This window comes from Danio rerio, chromosome 7 (assembly GCF_052040795.2).
Source record: "Danio rerio strain M-AB ecotype USA chromosome 7, GRCz13ab, whole genome shotgun sequence".
In the NCBI taxonomy this organism is placed as follows: Eukaryota; Metazoa; Chordata; class Actinopteri; order Cypriniformes; family Danionidae; genus Danio; species Danio rerio.
Window position 1 is genome coordinate 71,420,935 of NC_141027.1, and position 23,270 is coordinate 71,444,204.

The 23,270-nt window shown below is 40.7% G+C and overlaps 2 protein-coding genes across 4 annotated transcripts in view; one reads left to right on the forward strand and one right to left on the reverse strand.

Moving 5' to 3' along the window:
* Positions 1–3,704, forward strand: part of ipo7 (importin 7) — a 53,053-nt gene extending 49,349 nt beyond the window's left edge. The window contains exon 27 of one of the 2 annotated variants that reach the window (XR_015494560.1): positions 2,096–3,451. Coding sequence is in view for 1 of the 2 variants with exons in the window: in NM_200905.3 (NP_957199.2) it covers positions 2,096–2,193 (98 nt within the window). In the remaining variant the exon portion in view is untranslated. Of the gene's footprint in view, positions 1–2,095 lie in introns of both variants that reach the window. The other variant, NM_200905.3, reaches the window with a different exon arrangement.
* A 2,954-nt stretch (positions 3,705–6,658) lies between these two features.
* The window catches only part of pkd1l2a (polycystic kidney disease 1 like 2a), a 372,606-nt gene continuing 355,994 nt past the window's right edge, over positions 6,659–23,270 (reverse strand). For both annotated transcript variants that reach the window (XM_087262122.1, XM_087262121.1), the window contains 22 exons: positions 22,441–22,572; positions 22,105–22,330; positions 21,824–22,014; positions 21,446–21,676; positions 20,211–20,312; positions 19,955–20,133; positions 19,709–19,855; positions 19,406–19,605; positions 17,297–17,541; positions 16,694–16,907; positions 14,424–14,869; positions 14,214–14,310; positions 13,980–14,120; positions 13,723–13,908; positions 11,799–12,129; positions 11,538–11,671; positions 11,328–11,455; positions 11,080–11,240; positions 10,757–10,967; positions 7,608–7,709; positions 7,392–7,523; positions 6,659–7,305 (listed from right to left, as the gene is read on the reverse strand). In XM_087262122.1, the coding sequence (XP_087118248.1) occupies positions 7,180–7,305; positions 7,392–7,523; positions 7,608–7,709; positions 10,757–10,967; positions 11,080–11,240; positions 11,328–11,455; positions 11,538–11,671; positions 11,799–12,129; positions 13,723–13,908; positions 13,980–14,120; positions 14,214–14,310; positions 14,424–14,869; positions 16,694–16,907; positions 17,297–17,541; positions 19,406–19,605; positions 19,709–19,855; positions 19,955–20,133; positions 20,211–20,312; positions 21,446–21,676; positions 21,824–22,014; positions 22,105–22,330; positions 22,441–22,572 (4,062 nt within the window). In that variant the 3' untranslated portion in view covers positions 6,659–7,179. The remainder of the gene's footprint in view (positions 7,306–7,391; positions 7,524–7,607; positions 7,710–10,756; positions 10,968–11,079; positions 11,241–11,327; positions 11,456–11,537; positions 11,672–11,798; positions 12,130–13,722; positions 13,909–13,979; positions 14,121–14,213; positions 14,311–14,423; positions 14,870–16,693; positions 16,908–17,296; positions 17,542–19,405; positions 19,606–19,708; positions 19,856–19,954; positions 20,134–20,210; positions 20,313–21,445; positions 21,677–21,823; positions 22,015–22,104; positions 22,331–22,440; positions 22,573–23,270) is intronic.

Genomic DNA, 23,270 nt, shown 5'->3' on the forward strand with positions numbered 1-23,270 from the left:
GTTTTTGGTTTGTTTGGCCGATCCATGTCTGGATTTGCATACAAATTCAGGGTTCCTACAGTTCTTGAAAGTACTTGCATTACAGACATAAGGATTTAAGGCCTGGGAAGTGCTTAAAAACAAACTTCCTTGAAAGTGCTTGAATTAAATTTGAACTTAAATTTGTCTGCAGTGTTATATCAACAATTGTACTTTGCTTCTGTCAAAAAAAGAACAAAAAAATTCTTAATTAAAAAATCTTAAATTCAATACTGTACAAGAACAATTACAATGCACATTATCAATATTTAAGAAACGTTTAATTATCACTATTGATCGAATTTTATTAAAGGTCTTTGAACAACAGAATTTTTTTACATCATATTCTGACATTTTAATGTAAATATTAACTGTAAATGAAATGTTATGTACAGTAAGGACTATTTTGTGGCGCTACATACAGCATGTTGGTGGTGTGAATAACAATGGAGCACACAGAAAAACAAGAGATGCAGCAGATTTAACTAACTTTGATTTGTTTCATTGTTACATGATTCCCTAATTTTTTCAACATCACATACTGGACGGGTCATATTTGTGTTTCGCCAGTTCATTACAGCTCATTTAACTTTCACTTGGGGTTGGCATTTCATTGTCTAAACCTTTTGTAAACATCCACACTTCATGCAGTGGACTTTATTCAGTGTAATTGTGCATCTAAACACACAATGTTATTTTGTGTGTGGATTTTAATAAGTTAGTAAGTGGTTTGATAAAACCCCACACATAGACAATACATGTGCCAGTAAGTTTTTCCAAAGCATTTATGAGTGAAACCTGCAGTGTTTAGAGGGTATTTTCTTCTTGGATTATCTCAGTATAAGCCTTATTAAATGTCCATTGAAATTAAAATAAAAAGATTTTTGATGTTACTTTCAGTCTGATAGTTTTAAGGATATCTATTAGCTAGTGTGCTCCAAAACAGTGACTATTAGTGTTTAGCAAGTATAAAACGTGTATAAACATTAAAAGCTTGCAGTTGGTCACTTCTGTCTATATCATCAACGATTTGTCACATCACCTCATAGTTTACTTTCTCATCTAATCTTGACCATTCAAATGCTCTATAGCAGGGGTCACCAATCTCAATCCTGGAGGACCGGTGTCCCTGCAGGGTTTAGCTCCAACTTGCCTCAGCTCACCTGCCTGGATTTTTCAAGTATACCTAGTAAGACCTTGATTAGCTTGTTCAGGTGTGTTTGATTAGAGTTGGAGTTAAAATCTGCTGGACACCGGTCCTCCAGGAACAAGTTTGGTGACCCCTATTCTATAGTGTCTTACATAATCAAGTTGATCTATGTGAAGATGCTTCTTATTTGATGTGCTTGATCTCAGTCACTCACACTGGCAGAGCGGTGGTAAAACAACACTATTGGTTGTTTGTCAAAGAGGAGGTGCTACTCTCTTCCACTCTCTTCATTTTTTGCTTGAGATTACATCAAACATTGGATTAAAAAAATGCACATTTCAAAGCACTTCACGGGACCTTTAAATACAAACAGACCAGCTGCTTTGTTTACAGCTGTAACCAAGGAAATGCTGTTACTCCTGCAGTTCTTTAGGTGCCCCCTGCTGGAAGAGAATGAATTACATATTTAAGCAGCATGTGTTTTGTTTTAGGTCTGTGCCTCTGTTTTATGTATTGCACGGTTTCACAGTCATTGTTTTTTTTTCCACTTAATATTTTGATAAATATACAGTCTATTTTAAATGACCAGCTACCCAAGATCATGCGTTTCTACTGTGTGTGGATCATGATTGTTGCCTCTAATATGAAATCACTAGATGCAGCTTGTGATGAAGCAAATTGCATTTTGCTTTCATAAGAATTTGATTTCTAGTAAAGAAAAACATGGGGAGAAAAATGGAAATTGGTATCAAATTGGTTGGTATCTAGTAAGAAAATTGGAATCAGTCATGAAGAACAGTCAAGCATTAAAATGCATCTGAAACATGCTTTTATACTGTGAAAAAGGTTCCACCAACTCGGTATACTGCCTAAAATGCTACCTGTTTTGATAGATGTGCTTATTTTCCCTTTATTTTATGTTTTTAGAATCAAAGATGATCGAGAAACACGGAGGATACAAGTTCACAGCACCCGTGGTGCCATCCAGTTTCAATTTTGGTGGCAGCGCCCCTGGGATGAATTGAGTCCTCTCTTTTCCTTCCCCTTTCTAACTGTGACTGAATGTAGTGAAATGAAAACACTTGTGTTGCTCCCTGAAGTAGTGGTTCCAGAACTGGTTCTTCTCTCTCACTCTTCAACTCTTGACTATCAAATTTGAACAGCACCAGAAGATGTGGGAAGGTGACCAAACGCAACCAATGCCTGGGAAAACAAACCAAGAACTTGAACGCTAAGCAAAGTGGGGGAAGAAATAAAGCTCTGAACAATGTTGTCTTATGGAATCCAAAAGTTAGAGGAATACCATAACGGCAGTTCCCACACACATACTAACGGGGGCTGAAGAATTGAAATTGAGACATACCGTCAAAATCATTGTCACTGTATGGGCCAAAGGGCCTTCTCAAGATTATACCTCTGGCAGTAGTGTCAACATTTTTCTTCATCAAAAAAAAATCAAAATGAAACAAAAAAAGATTCTCATATTGTACATAACTAGCCAAGGCACTTGATTTTTAAGTTGCCTGGTCAAACAACCAGAGGCATTTGTAAGGTGTCAACATGTGTATTCAAATGTAGCATATTGGATACTTGTCATAGCACTATGTGATGCCTGATCTCTGTAAATTAATGACTAGCACTTTCATATTGTTCAGGTCTCTTAGCCTTCTGTATCAGACTGCAAATTTTTTTAACTCAGTTGAAGACTATTTAAGAATTGGAACATTGTTACCTGGACGGTGACTTCTCCTATAATGGTTGGTGTTCAGAGGGCTTCGGTAATAGTGTGTGGCAATCTTTTGCTGCTTGTAAAAAAAAATTGTTTTCGGCTCCAAAAGATATGCACTCGGTGTTCAATCTGGACAAAAGATATTGTTACAAGCACTGTAAGTCATTTAAGTCAGTGGAGCATGATTTGAGGAGGTCTCAAGCATTTGGTTGATGTATGGATGAACCATCATTATACACGACATTAAAAAAAACAAACAGCTTTAAAATTATATTTTTGGATCAATTTGCATTTTTTGGTAATTTGTTATCGTGCCGTTTTCCCATTTGGACGATTGACTAGATTATATTAAAAAACCCCATATGGGTGGAAAAACTGAAGCAAGCAGCAATTATGTGGCCATGTATGCCAATGCCATGTACTAAACCTTACAATGTACATAGTTTGTTTTGTTTATTTTTTATCATAGAGATACAGTTGCTTAAGACATGGGCTTGGTCATACAAGCAAGATGCAGTCGAACTTGAAAATAAAAAGGAAAGATTTGTCAGGTTTTTGGCTTTGTCTGGAAAAAATAGTCTGAGTCAGGGGTTTACAAACAGGTACAGGATTCTTTTCATGTTCCTTCCATAATCTCTATTTCCTGGGTGTCCAATGAAGGAGATGTCCTTAAGGTGTAATGTTGAGGGGGAGGAGTTGAACAATTTGAATTCTCTCTGAAAAAATGAGTGTCCAAATTTGTCCTGTAAGGCCACTGCGTTGGGAAGGTTATGTCTGATTCTGATTAAAAATGCTTCGACCAGTTAATAAAAATCTTTAGACTTTCCCTGCATTACATTCAGAATATTACACTTCTATGTCCTAATCCAGGGGTGGGCAAACTCGGTCCTGGAGGGCCGGTTTCCTGCACAGTTTTGCTCCAATCCTAATCAAACACACCTGAACATGGTAATCAGTGTTTTCAAAATCACTAGAAATCTATAAGCAGGTGTGTTTGATTAGAGTTGGAGCTAAACTGTGCAGGACACCGGCCCTCCAGGACCGAGTTTGCCCACCCCTGCCCTAATCCAAGGGTGCCCAAACTCTGACCTTGACGGCCGGTGTCCTGCATATTTTAGTTCCAACACCAATTGGTCACACTTGATCCAGTTAATCAAGCTCTTTCTAGGTATACTAGAAACTTCCAGGCAGGTGTGTTGAAGGAAGTTGGAGCTAAACTATGCAGGACACCTGCATTTCAGGACTGAGTTGGGCCACTATTAATCCAATGATCTCAGACACTATTCCACAGAAACATGACTACTGGAGGGATTACCCCAGGATTTGAGTTTTAGACCAATACCCCAATCCAGGGTTGTCCAAACTCGGTCCTGGAGGGCCAGAGTCTTGCTGACTTTAGCTCCAACTTGCTTCTACACACCTGCCTGGAGATCTTCTAGTAAAGGTGTGGCCAACCCTGTTCCTGGAGAGCCACCTTCCTGCAGATTTCAGTTGCTACCCATATCAAACACCTGAACCAATTAGTTAGAACCGGAACACCACGTGATAATTACACGCCGGTGTGTTTGATATGGGTTGCAACTGAAATCTGCAGGAAGGTGGCTCTCCAGGAACAGGGTTGGCCACCCCTGTTCTAGTAAATGTAGTAATAGCTTGATTAGCTGGTTCAGGTGTGTTGATTAAGGTTTGAGCAAAACCAGGGATGGGCAAACTTGATCCTCGAGGGCCGGTGTCCCTGCAGAGTTTTGTTCCAACACTAGTCAAACACACCTGAACAAATTAATCAGTGTCTTCGAGATCACTTGAACTCTATGAGGTCTGTTTGAATATGGTTGGAGCTAAACTATGCAGGACACTGGCCCTCCAGGATCAAGTTTGCCCACACCTGAGCTAAACTCTCCGGGACAGAGGCCCTCCAGGACCAAGATTGGACACCCCTGCCCTAATCACTTCAAAGCATTGGTGCCCAATCTTGGTTCCAGAGTGTCCTGAATCGTTTAGCTCCAACCTTAATCAGACACAGGTAATTAAGCTCTTACTAAGCATGCTAGAAACATCCTGGCAGTGTTTTGAGGCAAGTAGAAGCTAAATTCTTTAGGACATCATCCCTCCTGAATCAAGTTTAGACACTCCTGCATCAAAGGCTTAACTGCTCTGCAGTTTAAGATGTACAAGGGAAACCCTTTATTGCGCATTTTGAATGCTGGTTGACCTAAACTGTCCTAAATAAGGAAACTGCGCTTCCTGTTGTACCCATTTTTAAGCAACTTCCCCTGTGGAAAGGATAATGGTGACCTGAAGTGTCCATCTAGTGTGCCCTTCCAAATCCTATATTCTAAAACAGGGGTGATCAAACCCCTGAGGACAGGTGTCCTCAAGAGTTTAGCTCCAACTCGCTTTAACACACCTGCCAATAAGTTTCTAGTATACCTTGTGAAGCTGCGTCCACATTTGAGTTTGAGCATGTGAAACTCTGTCATATGGTGCTACAAAAAGGGGCGGGATTAAACAAGATGATTAGACATAAAAAAAAGTCCATGTTGTAAATTCCTGTCCAGAGAGGTCATGTTTTGATCATTGGTTGGTCTCACACAGTCACGCTATGCGATTTCGCAGGTAAGAGTTCACCAAGCTTGAACTTTGCAACGCAGCGAACTGCAAAACTTGCTGCACAACCTTGCGTTTCTGGTCTGACGCAAGTCTTTGGGGAGAAAAGTCTAGTGTGACCGCAGCTAACGAGCTCGACTAGCTGATTCGGTTGATTCTAGTTGGGGTTGGAGCTAAACACAGCAGAACAGCAGGCTTCCCGGAGCGAGTTTGGGCACCCCTGTTTTGAGCACTTCGGTTTGGAATCACTCTTAAATATGGTGACCGTTATTGTTCTTAGTCTGAATGTGAAGTGCCCTTCAGAGCTCCGTGTATCCCTTTTGGAATGCACATTCTGTAGAAAATTTTTTAACAAGTGTTACAGCTGGACTACTGGACACCGGCCCTCCAGGATGCTGATTGGAGTTGACTGTTTGTAGGGCCAGCAAATGGTAAGTCTATTGTCCAAGTTTGCTTCTCGTAAGCCATTGATTTAGCAGATTTCAAAGCCAAATACACCTGTGCCAACTAATTAAGGCCTTGCTTTAGAACAGGGGTGGCCAACCCTGTTCCTGGAGAGCCACCTTCCAGCAGATTTCAGTTGCAACCCATATCAAACACACCGGCCTGTAATTATCACATGGTGTTGAGGTCCTAATTAATTGGTTCAGGTGTGTTTGATATGGTTAGCAACTGAAATCTGCAGGAAGGTACATTGTTTATAAGAAGCATAACTACATACATATAAGAAGAGTAAACATTGAATCCATGCTGACTTTAGACTGCTGATTTGTTGGACAACTGTATTAGGACAAAACTGTCCTAATGCTAAAGCTAACATTATCACAAGTTAAAGCATGTCTGACGTCTGCTCTCAAAGCTTCTACTTTTTAATGTCTATCCAGCGCTGAGAAGCTCCGTCTTGTCTATTAGATTACCAGACAGAGAAGTGTGGCTTGTCACTCCAGAGTATGCATGTCCACTGTGTGCTTTATGCCACTACATCCAACGTTTTGCATTGCACTCAGTGATGTAAGCTGTTTGGCCTTGGAAACCCATTCCATAAAGCTCTACACACTGTTCTTGAGTTAATCGGAAGGACAGAGTTTAGAGGTCTGTAACGATTAAATTAGGATCACCCTTCAGCTTGGCAGCCCTGATCGTTACTTCTCTGAAGTGCCTTTCATAGATAATTTTAGTTAATTTGAAATGAAGCACAAGATACTGATAATTGCAGTGGATTTGTTGCCAGATTCTACTAAATTCATACTTTCATTTTGCTAAAATTAGCATAATCTAGAGGCCCTTCAAAACTTTTGTCAGGTAGTATAGATTAGTGGTGTATACAAGAGTTTCATTTGTTGAAACCATTCTCAAGGTAATTTTACTTCACATTGTTCTCGTCTAACAACAAATAATGAGATCTCCTTTCCACTCAGAAAAGCTGACATGTTGATTGATGTAATATAATAATAGGACAAACACTCTAAGACAAAGTTGTATATTTCTTGCAGTAGTTGTAATAACTGACAAACATTCAAGCAAAACTAATGTATAGTAGGTAAGGTAAATGTCAGGGGAAAAGCTTAGCATAATATAATTTACAAGAACAATGACTAAGCATTCAAATACCAAGAGGCATTTCACAGTAAGGGTAGCATGGACTGTCACATGGTTGTACAGACAAGCATGATTCCTAAGATATGACTGAGGCTGTAGTCATTGGAGCATCTGCGTTTGTTTGCTTTTTCTTGCACTTGATGCCAAGGAGGCTGCAGATCTTCATCAGCATCAGTTCCACGATCTCCTCCTCCTCAGAGGGCTGAGGAAAGAGAGATTGGACAGTCAATTGACGCAATTATAAATTTCAGAAATACAGCAAAGCTTTGGATTGACTAAAATATTTACTGTGGGGTGAAGTTGCTCTTCATTGAACGCCACCAAAATCACTGATATAAAGAGGTTGAGAACTACGAAAGTCATAAAGATGATGCAGGATCCGATCAGGAAAGCTCCCAGAACTGGGTTGTAGTCCAAAACCTGTTGGAAATTTATAAAGTATGTGAATAAATGCTTTAAGACGATGCGAGTGAGAACCGATTTAGTACAAGCTCTTCAGTTTACCTCGTCATAGTTAAAGATACCCAGTTGTAGGCAAATAATGGTCTGTGCAGCCTCAAGCAGAGTTCTGTACGAGTTGAGCCTCCAACCGTACATCAGATTGCACTGATGGGATTCAAAATGAAAGAAGTGTGAATATGCTTTGCCATGCATCAGACTGATGAAATAAAGGACAATGTCCTTAAACTTGCTGATTGTTTTTGTGTCTAGTCAATGAAATAGCATGTCCACAACACCTCAAACACTGCAAAAAATGCTTTTCTTACTTAGATTTTTTTGTCTTGATTCTAGTCCAAATCTCTAAAAATTTCTAAATCAAGAAAGCAAAACATATTGTCTTGTTTTGACAAAATATATTAAGTAAGTTTTTTTCTTAAAACAAGCTAAATAATCTACCAATGGAGTAAGCAAAATAATCTTACGTCAAAAGAAAAAACATGATTAATTTGCTTAACGCATTAACAGATTATTTTGCTTGTTTTAAGGAAAAACTCACTTAATATTGGCATATTATTTCTCAAAACAAGACAATATGTTTTACTTGTCTAGAAAATGCTTCTTGATATAAGAAACTTTTGATATTTAGACTAGAAACAAGACAAAATCTAAGCAAGAAAAGCATTTTTTGCAGTGATTAAGAGCTATGATGGCAAAGATTACGATCAAATTCAGTTTTATTTCCTTATGTATCATGTTGCTTATGTATTTACTTGAGATGGCTACTGCTACTGTTTTGTAGACCTCAGTGTGTTTAGCAGAAGTGCATATTGAAGGCCCATAGGGACCACAAAGAGGGTGCATACAAGCACCCTTTTAAGAGCAAAGACGATGAATTGAACACCTGCAATCTTGTGGAATTGAAATGATCTGCTAGACCAGGGGTGTCCAAACTCGGTCCTGGAGGGCCAGTGTCCAGCAGATTTTAGCTCCAACTTACTTCAACAGACCTGCAAGCATGTTTCTAGACTGCCTAGTTAGAGTTTTATTAGCTAGGCAGCTGTGTCTGTTTGGGGTTGAAACTAAGCTTTGCAGGACACCGGCCCTCCAGGACCGAGTCTGGACATCCCTGTGCTAGTCCATGAAGGCCCATATATGCTTCAGATTTCTTTTGTGCTCTTTGTTTAAAAGAAAAATAAGTTCAAAAAGTGTAAGATGGTATGCTCGCATGTATTCCTAAACACAACAATGGAGGCGAAGAAGGGTTGGATACCGAAACTCGGTACCTTTGTAAACGGTATGATCCGGACCAAATCAGCATAGGAATTTCGGTGTCTAATTTCGATGCCACTGGTGCTGCGACAAGAATGTAAGAAGCATCAAGGGGTACATTAAAGGTACACCTAGGTATGCGTTGTGTGACACTATCTCTAAACATTTAATTCTTAATTGATGTATACTTTAAAGGGTCACGAAACACCAAAACATTTCTTGAGCTGTTGACAGTCGTTTATGTGTCCCACACTGCTAAAAACACAATTAGGACACATATATTTTACTAAAAAGTGAAAATTGGTTGTTTTTGCATTATTTTGAGCAAATTCGCACTTCCGGTTTGAAACTAATTTTTGAAGCTGAGTCACGGCCAGATAATAGCGTTTATTCCAGTGTGTAGACTCTGAGTGCGTTGCATTCATTCATGAGTATGGCTTGGTTCAAACCAATCAGCGCGCTCCATTATGAATGCGCTGCAACTTCATTAATATGCATGCTAGCTTTCTTAGACTGTACCTGAAACAGTGTTCAGACGGCAGAGAGACAACACATGTTGTGTTGCCAAAAGTTGCGGGAAAAGAATAAGAATTGTTTGGAGATACGGGTCACCAGTGTTGCTTTCATAATGTCAAGGTTTTGTTTTCATTTTTTCAGACGCTGCTAGACTCATGCGTGGATCCGTAGAGTTCCGTTTGTTTGGAACATTTTTTACTCGAGAGCATTTCTCATCAATGGTGAGATCCGGATTTGCTGCTCGTCTCCTTTAAAAAAGACGCAGCTTCAGTATGTGGTTTCATGGCCCTTTAAACTTTTTATTATATTGTTTAAATTCATTTTTTTTTTATTGTCAAAAGATTTTCTAGAGTCATCCACCATCATTTTTTTGGCTCAAGTGTCTGTTCAGGCGTACGTTTTAAAAGTGTCTATTTAGCACCGGTATCGAAATAACCCCAAACAATACCCAACCCTAAGGCTGAGACATAAAAACATTTTCCTAAGTATCTGGCAAATAGCCTTTATAAGAAGTGCCACCTCACCATATTTACATTGTTTTCTATATGTCAGGGACAGACACTGAATGGCATCATTCGCCAGTGTGTGCAAACTCATAGAAAAGATGTGGCGCATTGAGGGGGGCTTCTTGTCGTGTGTGACCCTCTTTGTGTCTTCAAAGTCTCTCCACAAGTGATCCTACAGGTGAGGATACATCTGTTCCAGCTCTGCTACTTGACTTTCCAGTGTATTTATGTGGCTACTGATATTGTTTTGGATGTTGTTCTTCTGTCTGACCTAACAAATCAGGGGAAAGAAATCTTATATACAGGAAGGTAGGAGTTCCCGAACACAACCACAGATTGTGTAATTGCCGCAGACCAATGGTAGCTCAAAGGTGTTTAGGAGCCTAAACTAACTGCCCCAAAAGTTTATGTTGAGCAGTTTTGAACCGTTTAAACTAATTTTGTTGATGTCATTTCAGTTTGTTTTTTTAATTGTGGTTCAATTATACCAGGGCCTTAAGTGAAGATGAAGTGTGCTAGGGCCATTAAGACGATCTCTGGCCTTTAAACCAGGGATGTCCAAACTCAGTCCTGGAGAGACGGTGTCCTGCAGATTTTAGCTCCATCTTGCCTCATCACACCTGCAAGGATGTTTCTTGAAAGCCTAGTAAGAACTTGATAAGCTAGCCATGTGTGTCTGATTGGGGTTGGAACTAAACTTTGCAAGACACCGGCCCTCCAGAACCGAAATTGGGGACAGTTCAGCTTCAACCCTAATGAACTTCATATTATCTAGCTAATCAAGTCCTTCAGAATTAGTTCTTCAGAAAGGTGTGATGGAGTTGTAACTAAATTGCCCTGTTGCCATGGTTGTAGGCCTTGATCCTAGTCGGTTTTCATTACACATCCAAGAATGTCAGGGGAGCATGATACTGTACTCACGGCAATGGAATAGGCTAAAAACATGATGGTCATGACCACGATGAACCCAGAGATATCGGTCCATGCCCGCTGCAGTGTAGAAGTGATCATGTGTAGCTTGGGATTTAGTCTCAGCAGATGCCACAGCTTGATGGTGGCCAATAGAACCAAGAAGGCTATCAGATAGCCCAGTACAGCATCTGCAGTGGCAGTCTCATTAAAACTGACAAACCTGTTGGAGAAACAACTACATTAGTTTTGAAGTATTTTCCTTTGTTTACATGTATATTGCTCAGGAATTGACTGATTAATCTAAAAAAAAAAAAAAACATACTTTTACTCACATGTCTTTGTTATTTTGGTAGAACTCAATGTCCCTGTTACCCAATATTGTTCTCTTGACAAACACAGATAATGCGCTCCAGCTTAAAATGATGATGGCTAACTCTAAAAGGTTCCACTTGCTTTTGAAGTATGCCCATTTCTGCTGCTTCATCAGTTTGCCCTGTTAAATCCAGAGGAATATTGTCTATTATATCTTCATTGATACGGACTGCACCATCTACTTTAAAGTCCTATAAGAGACCTTTACCTGTACAACCATGTAGTAAAGAATAAAGATGTAATAGATGGCCTCTGACGCCATAACAAATACATGAAAACCACCAGTGGACTGATAAAGATGGACAGCCTGCACCTCACTTCGATATTGGAACGTACCTGCAAAAACAGCGAAATGATCACGAGTGTAGACGTTGAGAACATGGGAGTCCTTTGACAATATCAGAAGGAGATTCCTCACCAACTCCTGTGGTCTCAAAAATGAGCGTCACAATGCAGAAGAGGTTAACATTTGCATTATAAACAGTGAACTCCACAAAAACAGCCCGTGTATACACATCCAGCCAGGTGTTGTCAAAAAGATACTGAAGAAGTCTGTAGACAGGAAAGAAAGGATCAATTGCTTAGCTTACAGGAAATCGGATCAACTGACAAGAAAGAAAGGATCAACTGTAACTTCTACTTTTGAATCTACGGTGGTTACAGATAATGCCACATGTACCTGCTTGCATTCTTTTGATCTGGACCTAGGTCCACCACAAATCCTCCTCCTTTATAAAGGGCCAGACCACCCCAAACAGGGTTTGCCCGAAGTTTGGCCTGGGTTTGGTAGTACCATGGTTTAAGTACAGTCTTTGAGCCATTCACATTTCTTGTCTGGTTCCAGCCTGGACTGTAAGACCCCATGTCCTCTGATTCCCAGGAGTATGGGGCATGGCAATCACGAACAGAGTACTGCATGGGGTTGGCAATTTTACAAGTGTCTCTTCTCACTCTAACCTGACGGATTCGAGCATTGCCAACAAGTTTTGAATTTCCATCTGTTATGAATCCTGAAATGGTATTACACAACAATTTAAATTCAGTGGTACAAATTCCATTCAGTGTTTAACCTTTAATTAGTAGGCAATTTTCACTTTTCCTGGAAGCACACCAACAGTATAATTTTGGAGGTCTCCCTTGTGTTGTGATGTGTCTATACTTGCCTTTTGTATATTATGTAAAAACAATATGTGAGCCAACAAATACGTCTAAATTCATAGTAAAACAAGGCAAGAAGAACCTGGAACATCTAGTGGACAATTAACCTATCCCATTAGACACAGCAGATAAGATAGAAGTGAAGTGACAGTGCTGATTCAGGGATGTCAGGTGATAATCACAACATGGTGGATGTAGTTTTATGCAAACAACTTATATTGCTACTTATCTAATTGTTGTGAAGTTCAAATTCATAGGTTGGACCTTTGGTGTCTCTACTAATGAGATGGTGAGTTGAATCGGGTATGTTTGACTAGGACATATTTGACTGTGGCGGCGTCTGAAATCGCCTACTACTCAGTAGGTACTGCATTTGAATTTAAATGTACTATGCCATTAGAAGAGTTTAGCTGCATCCCAAATGGCACACTATACACTATGCACTCATGCACTATGTACTTATGCACTTACACACCTAACAGGATAGTACATGTATGTAGTGTTGTTCCAAATGGCAAACTAATGGTTTTTTACTAAGCGGAAATTCAAACGGTTTCCCTAATGACGTTTGACGGTTGCCAAATAAGTGAAATAAACGACCGAATTATCAAGTAATACCTGCCATGAGTATTGCCGCATTCACCATCGGGAGGCGCTATAATCACTCTCGTAGGAGAATTTTGCTTTCACCATCCAAAATAAATAAAGTTATCCAACATGTGCGTCCGATAGCTCCGCCTCTTCCGCTACGTAAGCAAACCTGCGGTCGTTGAGTGCGTGAAGTGTCCATCATTACACACTTCATTTTACCAGCTGAATGAGTGCATTATCCGGGTAATTAAAGTGCACTTATTATTTTTTAGAGTTTTCAGTGTGAACGCACTACTTACACTATTTATACTACAAAATGGCGTAGAATAGTGCATAAGTATGCGATTTGGGACGCAGCTTATGTTCTGGACAGTATGAATGTCAGTAGTATGAATGGTACTCAGATGTACTACATCCGCCATTTTGTCATCATTACATGACCTACCTGCATCAGTTCCATCACTCCCATTCATAAATTCTCTCGCGTTGCATCACGGGATAGCGTAGCATCCATCAGATGCACACTTTAGAATCTTGCCGGAAGTAGTTGACACCCGGGTACTTCTCACATACTGTTGAATTCTTTGAATTTGGACATACTACTCGGCTTGCGCACTGTTTTTGGTTTACTACATATATTTTAGAAGCATGCAATTCCGGACGCAGCTAATAAGTACAGCTGGTATGGCTCCAGGAACACAGTTGGGCAAGAAAAGAACATTTTTAAAATATGTATCTTACAGTGGTTTAGCACTGTATTTCTTCATGTTGAAACTGCCCCCCCCCCCCCAACATAGCTTTAGTTCTGGGCTTGAATAACACTAAGATGTACACAGTACATATAGACTGAATACCTGGATACTGCCCATACAGATTACGGAGCAAGGAAGAATTTGCCCAAATGAATATATCTTTGTGGTTCAGAGTCTCTGAAATGCCATTGCTGAAGCTCTGTCGAATATGATGTGTAAGGTAGTATGCATTTGGATCTCGCTGCCCATATGCAACCAACAGAAGCATCCAGAGGAATCCGACATAAACTGCAAGGTAAAAGGCAGTGTCAAACAAGCCGATCTTTGCATAAATAAAAGATAAGTGATAATCTCCTTACTGAGTATCTCTCGGATGAGCGCAAACACTTTCTGTTCCTTGATCATGTTATTTCTCATTTTTTCTATGTCGGTGGGAGGAGGAGGCTTATAGAAACTACATGTGCTGTCTCTCCTGACAATTCTGACTGCATCAGGATCATCTGTGGAAAGACATTTCAGATGAAGTTTTACCACACTTATCAGATGATCATCAAAGATGGAAAAATAATTCATGTTGCTGATGATCCGATTACCTGTGTTGGATAAAGTCCCATCAATTGAAACATCGCCATACTCATCTTGATCAACAGTTTTGAGTACAAGAGCAAAGAAGACTGCAAAGCCCAGTACCTAATTATACCAACACAAGACAATCAAGTCCAAGTCTCTTTGGCAACAAAATGTCTAGAAGACACTAAGACAAGATCCTAAAAGCAAGGTCTTATGTCTGCTTTATATCTTACTTTTACAGGTTGGGTGATGAAGAGGCTTTCAAAGAATGACACCAACATTGAGATAAGCCAGCTGATGGAGCGCTCCTTTCCATAGGTCAACCCATACAGCATCGTGAAGTATGCTGAAACGCCACTGGTGGCTAAGACAAGAAACCAACCAACAAATACAAACCACCAGGGCAATCCTTTCTGACACTTTCTACTTCCTTCCTTTCCACTGGCCTCTGACGGGCTGGCGCTACGAGTATGCAGACCAGAAGAGGAGACACGAGGTTCAAGTAAGTTCTTCATGCCTTGCACCTGCAGTACAGCCCGGTTGTAGCTGTCTGGCTTTGAGAAGGATGATGGCTCTAGCAGTCTCAGCTCTCTCTCCACATTATGCAGCTGCTTGTAGAGATATTGGCTGTAGATGCTGTGTTTTTCATTACACTCTTGGCTTTCACAAAAACTGCTCTCTGTGGTGGGAACAAAAACATTATTGTTTCATGTGAGCGCTAGCTGCCAGCTGTGTGTGTTTACAATAGTTTGAAAATGTGTTTGCCTCTTACTGACTTCTTATTTTTTAGGCATATTAGTCAAAGGCAACAAAAGTAAACACATCATACAGTTTTAAAGTTAAGGTTTTTATTATTAAGGGGAAAACAAAATCCAAAATTACTTAAAGTTTATTTATAAACTAACTTGAAGATGAGCTTGTGCTTATGATTGATCATGGTTGGTCCCACATTAGCTAACGCACGATTCACTAATCGGATGATTCCTAACTAACTGTAAATGACCAGAGTCTCTTACCTCAGTTATCTTCACCTTGAAGAATCCCCCCTTCCACCTCTACTCCTTCTCCTTTCCCTTAATAGGGCAGCTCCTCGGCCCAGTGGTTAGCACTGTAGCCTCTCAACAAGAACATCGCTGGTTTAAGTCCTTAACAGGTCAGTTAATGTTTCTGTGTGGAGTTCACTCGTTCTCCCTGTGCTAGCATGGGTTTCCAACCACAGTCCAAGACATGCATCATAGGTCAATTGACCAATTAAATTTGGCACTATAGTAGAGCTGTACCAGCAGTATACCTCTATATAGAAATTCCTAATTTGTCAATAGCCCTAAATAAGAGGGGAGTTCTCGAAACCTACCTGAGCTCAAAATCCCCTCTCGCCCTACCAACAGAATGGAGCCCCAGGCTTGAGGATCTAATGAGCTCAGGCCTCTCTCCTGGGACAGCATGCCATACATGCTTTGTAATCAATCACCAGCTAAGTGTGAACTCTTGAAAGCCCTGTGTGAAAAAGTGTGTTCGCCTAGTTCAAAGGTGTCAAACTCAGTTCCAAAAGGGCCGCAGCTCTGCACAGTTTAGTTCCAACCCTAATTAAACACACCTGATCAAACTAATTGAGTCCTTCAGGCTTGTTTGAAACCAACAGGTAAAGCGACTGGCGTAAACCACAGCGCATGCACCGCGTGTGGCTGTGCATTTATACTTCTGCGCGCTGTCTCTGTTGGTCTGCATTAACACTTCCAAAACGCTAGTTGGCAGTGAGGTGTAAATGTTCCTCTGTGTCGAGTTTCTTCGCTGCTTTTTTGCTTTTCCTGAACACTTCCGGGATGTACAAGTGGCTCAAGCTCGCTTATTTTGAGGCAGCAACCGGCGGACGTGCAGCAACTTTAACTATGAGGTAAACACAAAACAAAACTTTCCATCAAGAGCTCCTTCACGGGACTCCACACTTGTAAACAATCGCTACATTGGGTTTGTGCCATTCGCGCGGCTCTCGGTCCTGCCCCGACTCGTCAGCGATACCAAGCCGACCAATCACAGAGCTTGCGCTACGCGTTGTTGCGACGTTTAGTTAAATTTTTTGAGAGGTGCACGTCAGTGACGGCGATGACCACGGCGAAGGGCTATGCGTCAGCGCCGTAGCATACGCCGGTGTTTGACGCAGAAGTATAAATCAGCCTTAAGTGTGTTGGAGCAGGGTTTGAACTAAACTGTGCAGGGCTTCGGCCCTCCAGGAATTGAGTTTGACACCCCTGCCCTAGTTAAAACATAACTAGTTTATCACGATGATTACTGCCACACCTGTTCACAATCAAGAAGCCACTTAAATAGGACCTGCCTCTGACAAAGTGAAGGAGACCAAAATATCCTCTAAAGCTTGAAACCTTATAGAGATCAGACTCAGTGATTAAAGTAGGTGGTTAAATTTCAAGTTCTAACTGAAGTGCAAGCTTAAAATTGGAAGCTGGAATTATGTTATGTAACGGACTGCTTGGCATGGACTCACCTTTAAGATTTACACAGCCAAGGGAAGCAGCAGGAGTTTGCTCATTTTTAGACGAGTCATTGTAAAACTCATTTCCAACTCGATTATGTTGATGAATTATCTCTTCAACCAACGACAGGAGATTGTTTATATCTGTTTTTGTGGGGTCTAGTTCTATCCTTGGAACAGGTCTTCTCATGACTTTATAAAGTGACTGTGCTATTCGTTTGATGTCCTGAAAGAAAAGAATAATGATAATTAAATATAGTCATAAAACAGCAACTTTTAGGACAAAAGCAGTGCACTTTTCACCCCATAGACTTCTATTCATATGCACGAGAATGCGACAGACCGGAAAAGAAAGTTAGTGTGACAACATTTGCAGTTCGCTGCTTTGGAATGTTCAAGCTTAATGAACTCTGACCTGTGAAATCACACCACGTGATTGCGTGAGACCAATCAAAGATGAAAACCTGACCTCTCTGTACAGAAATTTAAAATATGGACCAATCTCTAGCTTGCTAATCATCTTGTTTAATCCCACCCCTTTTCACAGCATTGTATGACAATTTGGCATGCTCAAACTCTAGTGTGACTATGGCATAAGAGATTAGCCATACTTACCTTCATCACAGTATCAGGTGTGATTTCCTCCTGGTTATCGTGTAGAGGCTGATTTGGAGATACGCGTCCAGTTTTGCCTTGCTTTGTGGAGTCTAACTTGGACTGTTGCTTTAAAGACGATTCAGATTTTTGCTCTCTTGGACGAGCATTTCTGAAGATGCTCACAATGAGGAGATTGATTGGAAACATGATAATGGAACTTTGTATGCCAATCATGACCTGTTGCCAAGTGAACTCAATTTTACCTGTAGCCAATGCAAGGAGATATATGGAAAGATGTGGTGAGTCAAGAAAACATTAACAGGGGTGTCAAACTCTGCTCTGGACAGTTTAGCTTTGGCCCCAAATAAACACATCTGATCAGAAGGGTTGAATCTAAGGCCCCGTTTACACTAGTGCGTTTTAGTTTTAAAACGGCGTTGTAGAATGAAAACGATCCGCGTCCACACTCGCGTTTTACCCAGCGTTTCTGAACTGCTCTCCGTCCACACCAAAACGCTGAAAACGCACATCACGTGACCACACACACACTCTCGGGCAAGCGCTCCAGCATTTCTACCCAGATGAGAGCTCTGCTTGTCAGACTGCTCATCAAGCATCTCCCGCTGGATCTAATCTCACTATATTTGCTAAACGTGATATTTCATTCATGTTGTTGTCTTTATCTAACGACATAGGCAAATTCCCTGACTTTGGTCATTGGAATCTATTAAGTTAGCCTACTTGTTCACGGGTAACATGTTTTGGTTAAGCGTAAAGATAAGTTAATGATTAATCCAGGTACATTAACTGATCGCTTGCCTTTATTTCCTACAATGTATAAACTTATTGTATGTTATACTTTTATAATTATCGATTATTAAAACTGATATTCAGCAAAAGAGAGGGTGCGTTTCGTATTTTCACTGAAATTGAAAGGAGGCAGTTGTTATCAGCTCCGTTTTGTTATAAATATCCACACAGTGAAGATGACGCTCATATATGCAGCACGACGCCTCAACATTTCTGCTGTCTGTTAAGTTGCAAATATTAAAAAGAAAATAGGCAGTTCCTTAAATCATGTTTACATTTTATTGTTGAGAAAGTGAAACAATAACGTAGCCAAGGTGATGTGAATGAAGTTATAAAGTACACTGTTCCCTTTGAAGATTTACCCGTGTCCTCGGTATGTTTTCCATATCAAACTGAAAAGGGGGAGACTGCAGCTGATCAAACTTGCGAAGTCTGAACTTACAAGAAGAGGATGCAGGACTGAACTGTGTGTGTTAGGCTACTTAACATTGAGGAAAAGCCCCAATCAGATAGGCGAACGTTTGCAGCCCCGCCCCCATTTTCAGATGTCTCCGTCTTTCCCCATCCACACTGAGACGGAGCAGCAGCGTTTTAGAATAAAAAACGGCCTCTCCAGCGTTTTCAAAAAGCTCCGTTTTCGGCGCTCGAGAACTCCGGCGTAGTGTGGACGGATGGCGTAACCGTAGCAAAACTTATGCGTTTTCAAACTAAAACGCACTAGTGTAAACGGGGCCTAAACTCTGCAGGGCTATGACCCTCTAGGACAGGGGTGGCCAACCCTGTTCCTGGAGAGCCACCTTCCTGCAGATTTCAGTTACTACCCATATCAAACACACCTGAACCAATTAATTAGGACCTGAACAACACATGATAATTACACGCAGGTGTGTTTGATATGAGTTGCAACTGAAATCTGCAGTAAGGTGGCTCTCCAGGAACAGGGTTGGCCACCCCAGCTCTAAGAACTGAAGTTCAACACCACTGATTTAGAAGGTATAATTATACGTTTTAAGAATAAGGGAAATGAAAGCTTACTTCTCTATACCAAGTCCAGTTGTTTAACAATAATTTTGTCATGATGTTCTTTTTTTTTAAACTAGCAAACTCCATACATCCTTTACTACTGGATACATGCTGAGCGCCTTTGATAGCCATCACATACCAATAACTGTACTACTAATAAACAGTGGAGCTTTATTGAATTTGATGTGATGTAATGGAGATCTCTTAGCATGATAAAATTCTAACAATATGCCATAGTGAATATTTACTATATTGCTTATGGGAACTTTCTAGAGATTGTTTTACTGGCCATACCCAGGTCCATGGTCTGCTCTGAGGGGTCTGACGGGATACCCCAGAACATGATACTGGTCAACATCGTGCAGAGCAGTAGTGAAAAACAGCAGGAGACACGCTGAACTCTAGTGAAATTACTACTTGGAGGGCGACTGATTACAGAAAACCAGATGTGACCATCACGGAAATCTTTCGCAGTCTTTGCGAAGAACAGATTACTGCAAAAATTGAAGACATTAAATTGAAGGTTAATGACAAAGTAATTTAAATTTTGTATCACATTTAAAAACGTAGACCAAAAACTTGATCTTAGTTACATACCTAAATCTTTTTAGGTCCATTTCTGTTGCTACAGGGAAAACTTTATCTAGTGTACATTCTCCCAAGTCTATAGATAACCACGAGTTGCACAGGAAGTGCCACTTCTGCCCATTCTCCAGGTCCTGTACCATTACCTTGTTAACATACCTATATAAGATATTTCAAAAGGATACAGTAAGTGATGAAGCTATATAGACAAAAATGGCATGCACTCCATTTATCTGACACATGACACATTAATCTTACCAAGCAGGGTAATACCCTGAGTTGTCATGCCAGAGCCTTATACTTTGCAGCTCCCCCAATGAAAAAGGAGTGGTCAGCAAGAACAAGTCAAGTCCTCCCCTTTCAAACACTGGCTTTTCAGGGTCAGTCAAATGATGAGGTTCACTTTCTCCCTCTGAGCCCTGTAGAGTCACTGTCACCTAGAGTAATGTTATGGCAGTGTTCATTTAGAAAGGATTAGTAGTATTTCTGAAAACTAAAGCTGTATGGCACTAACCTGAGAAGAGGTGGAGGCCCCACGACGTTGTCCTGTGTTGATACTCAGTAAATAACGATATTCAGCTAAGGGATCATTGTCCTCAAGTACTGTGACCTTCACCTTTAAATATGCACATTAGCATAAAAATGATTGTTAACATATGGTTATATTAATGTGGGTGTGATTTTTACCAAGTGGGATGTGATCCTGGATTAACATTTATCATTCTTGTTCGAAAATGTAATCCATACCAAATCCCTACTGCTAAATTTACCTTTAACTGTAAATTATTCCCAAAAACACTCACTATCTTTTGGCTTAGTCTCTGATTTATCAGGAGTCACCATAGCTGAATAAATCTCCCAATTACTCTGGCATATGCTTTTTGGAGTGGATGTACTTCCAGCGGCAAAGCAGTGGCGCAGTACGTAGTGCTACGTAGGGCCTATGTAGTTTACCCAATTCACCTATACCACATGTCTTTGGATTGTGGGGGAACTTGGAGCATCGAGGAGAAACACATTTATGGGAAGAATATGCAAACTTTAAACAGAAATGCCTCCTGGCCCATTGGGACTTGAACCAGCCACCTTCTTGCCTTTAGGCAACAGTGCTAACAACTGAGCCCCCATGCTGCTTATTCCAAAAATCAGAGGGGGTTTATAGTTGGATAACAGATGTAGAAGCGCATAAACCTAACTGTAAACATAAACTGTAAACTTATACCTTAAAGCAGGGGTCACCAATCTCCTTCCTGGAGGTCCGGTGCCCTGCAGGGTTTAGCTCCACCTTGCCTCAACACACCTGCCTGGGTGTTTCAAGTAAACCTAGTAAGACCTTGATTAGCTTGTTCAGGTGTGTTTGATTAGGGTTGGAGCTAAAATCTGCAAGACACCTTCCCTCCAGGAACACGTTTGGTGACCCCTGCCTTAAAGCATGGGTCTCAAACTCGATACCTGGAGGGCAGCAGATCTGCACAGTTTTGCTCCAACCCTAATCAAACGCAGCTGATGCAAATAATCAAGGTGTTCAAGACTGATTTGAACACCTTGATTATTTGGATCAGCTGTGTTTGATTAAGGCTGAAGCAAAACTGTGCAGAGCTGCGGCCCTCCAAGTATCGAGTTTGAGACCTATGCTATAAAGCCAATTGGAATGTTGGTGTTGATCCAGGAACATGCCCTACTTGGTGAAGTCACACTAAGCATGGTTTGAATGAATAATAATAATGTTAGTTCATCCCAAATCAAAACCTTGACTGCATCTTGAATGTCCTTTCTTCGTGCCCATATGACAACCAACAGGTAAGCTAGTATGATGGCGCCTACAAAACACACCACCACCGGGTTGTTGACGAAGGTTGCAAAGAGTTCAGCAGTGCGGGACACATCAACCACATTGGGCATGACAAAGAAGGAGCTTCCAAAAAATGTCAAATGGGTACACAGGCATTGAGTAACCAATGTTGTAGTACGAGGGCCAACCTGAAATGGCACAAAGTTGAGCTCAAGTTACTCAACAAAACAGAAATTTTATGCAAATGAGAAGTGATATTTTCAACCAAGTCATTATAGACATTAAAATTACTGTCAGTTTTAATGGACACGTACAACTTTGATTTTTACGCTTACCCTACAGCCTTCACCACTCCAGTTTGCCTTTATCTCATCCCAGTACAAACAATCAGCAGCAATGGTTGTGATATAAACCAAGGCACTAGTCGAATTTACCCCTGCTCCAACAATAGGCCTCACCAAAAGGTAGTAAACGCCTACTTCCATTGCCACCTCTGACGGGTTAAGAACCCATGTGTATCTTTCTTCTGTACCACACAAATATAACAGAAAACTTTTCAGTCTTTTGCATGGAGTATTTCAAAAATTCTATGTAATTGTTTATATTTGTTAATAACCTTCAGAGTTTCCTTCTTGAGGCAGTTGTATCCCGGCCTCATTATTTGTATCATTAGGGTAGTCCTGAAAACCCAGGAGCAACTGTAGAGGTGTCTCTTCTGAGGGGTCTAACTTGATAACAAGAGATATATTGGGCGCAGTCACGTTGATGACCACAGTGCTGAAGTTTCCCAGTTCCAGAAGAGTTTGGTTAATCTCTGCCACCTGCGTCCTTGGTAGGAAAATCTAAGAAAAGTAGAGAATTAGGTTTTGAATGTTTTATATTTATAGTTTAAAGTGTAAAACCAAGATTTTGGTCTCACTTTGTTAGAAACTTCCTGTCAATCTCCTTTTACCTCAATCTCCTCAGTAAGGTTTGCCACTGAAATCTCTGAGCCATTGATATTTGTAAGAGAGAGAGAACCCACTGATCCACTGATTTGTTTGCCTTCACACCGCGAGAATGGATTTATGTCAAAGCTTGTCATCTGTGGTAAATTCAAGAACAAGATAATATTACAGTAATCTACTTTTAATATTTATAGGTCCATATATAAGGTAATTTTATGTTGCTTACAGGGGAGTAGTGTTATAGCACATCAACTGTTCACAAGGAACCTCAAAGGTCAATGATTGGAGCTGTTACCTTCTCCATATATACTACATAACTAGGACATATATATGTCATGGTTTCTCTTTCCAGTGATACATGGGTGACGGGCAACTCAAAGTTTTTTATCACAGCCAAACAATTGAGAGGGGTCTGGATGCAGACCCAGTGCTGTGCAATCTGAGCTGCATCCAATGCCTTTTAATGGGCTCACCTAACCCCACCCCTAACCCTACCAGTCAAAGTGACTTCACTCACTCCATTGAATGCATTGTGTCTGACATTGCATCGCTGAGTGATGCAATCTCAGCTTGCATCATAAAGGCTGCAACCAGATACTATTAAAACAATCACACAGCTGCTGTGAGAATCTCATTCTGCCTGTCAGACATCACATCATGGACAAAATTTCCAACTTCCAATTGATTTCTATCTTGACCACTCGACCCTGTTCCTGGAGATCTACCTTCCTGCAGAGATCAGCTGCAAACTTAAGCTACTCTCCTGCAGAGTTAAGCTCCAACCCTGATCAAATACAGCTAAACCAACCATCTAGGATCTGTAGGCACACTTGGT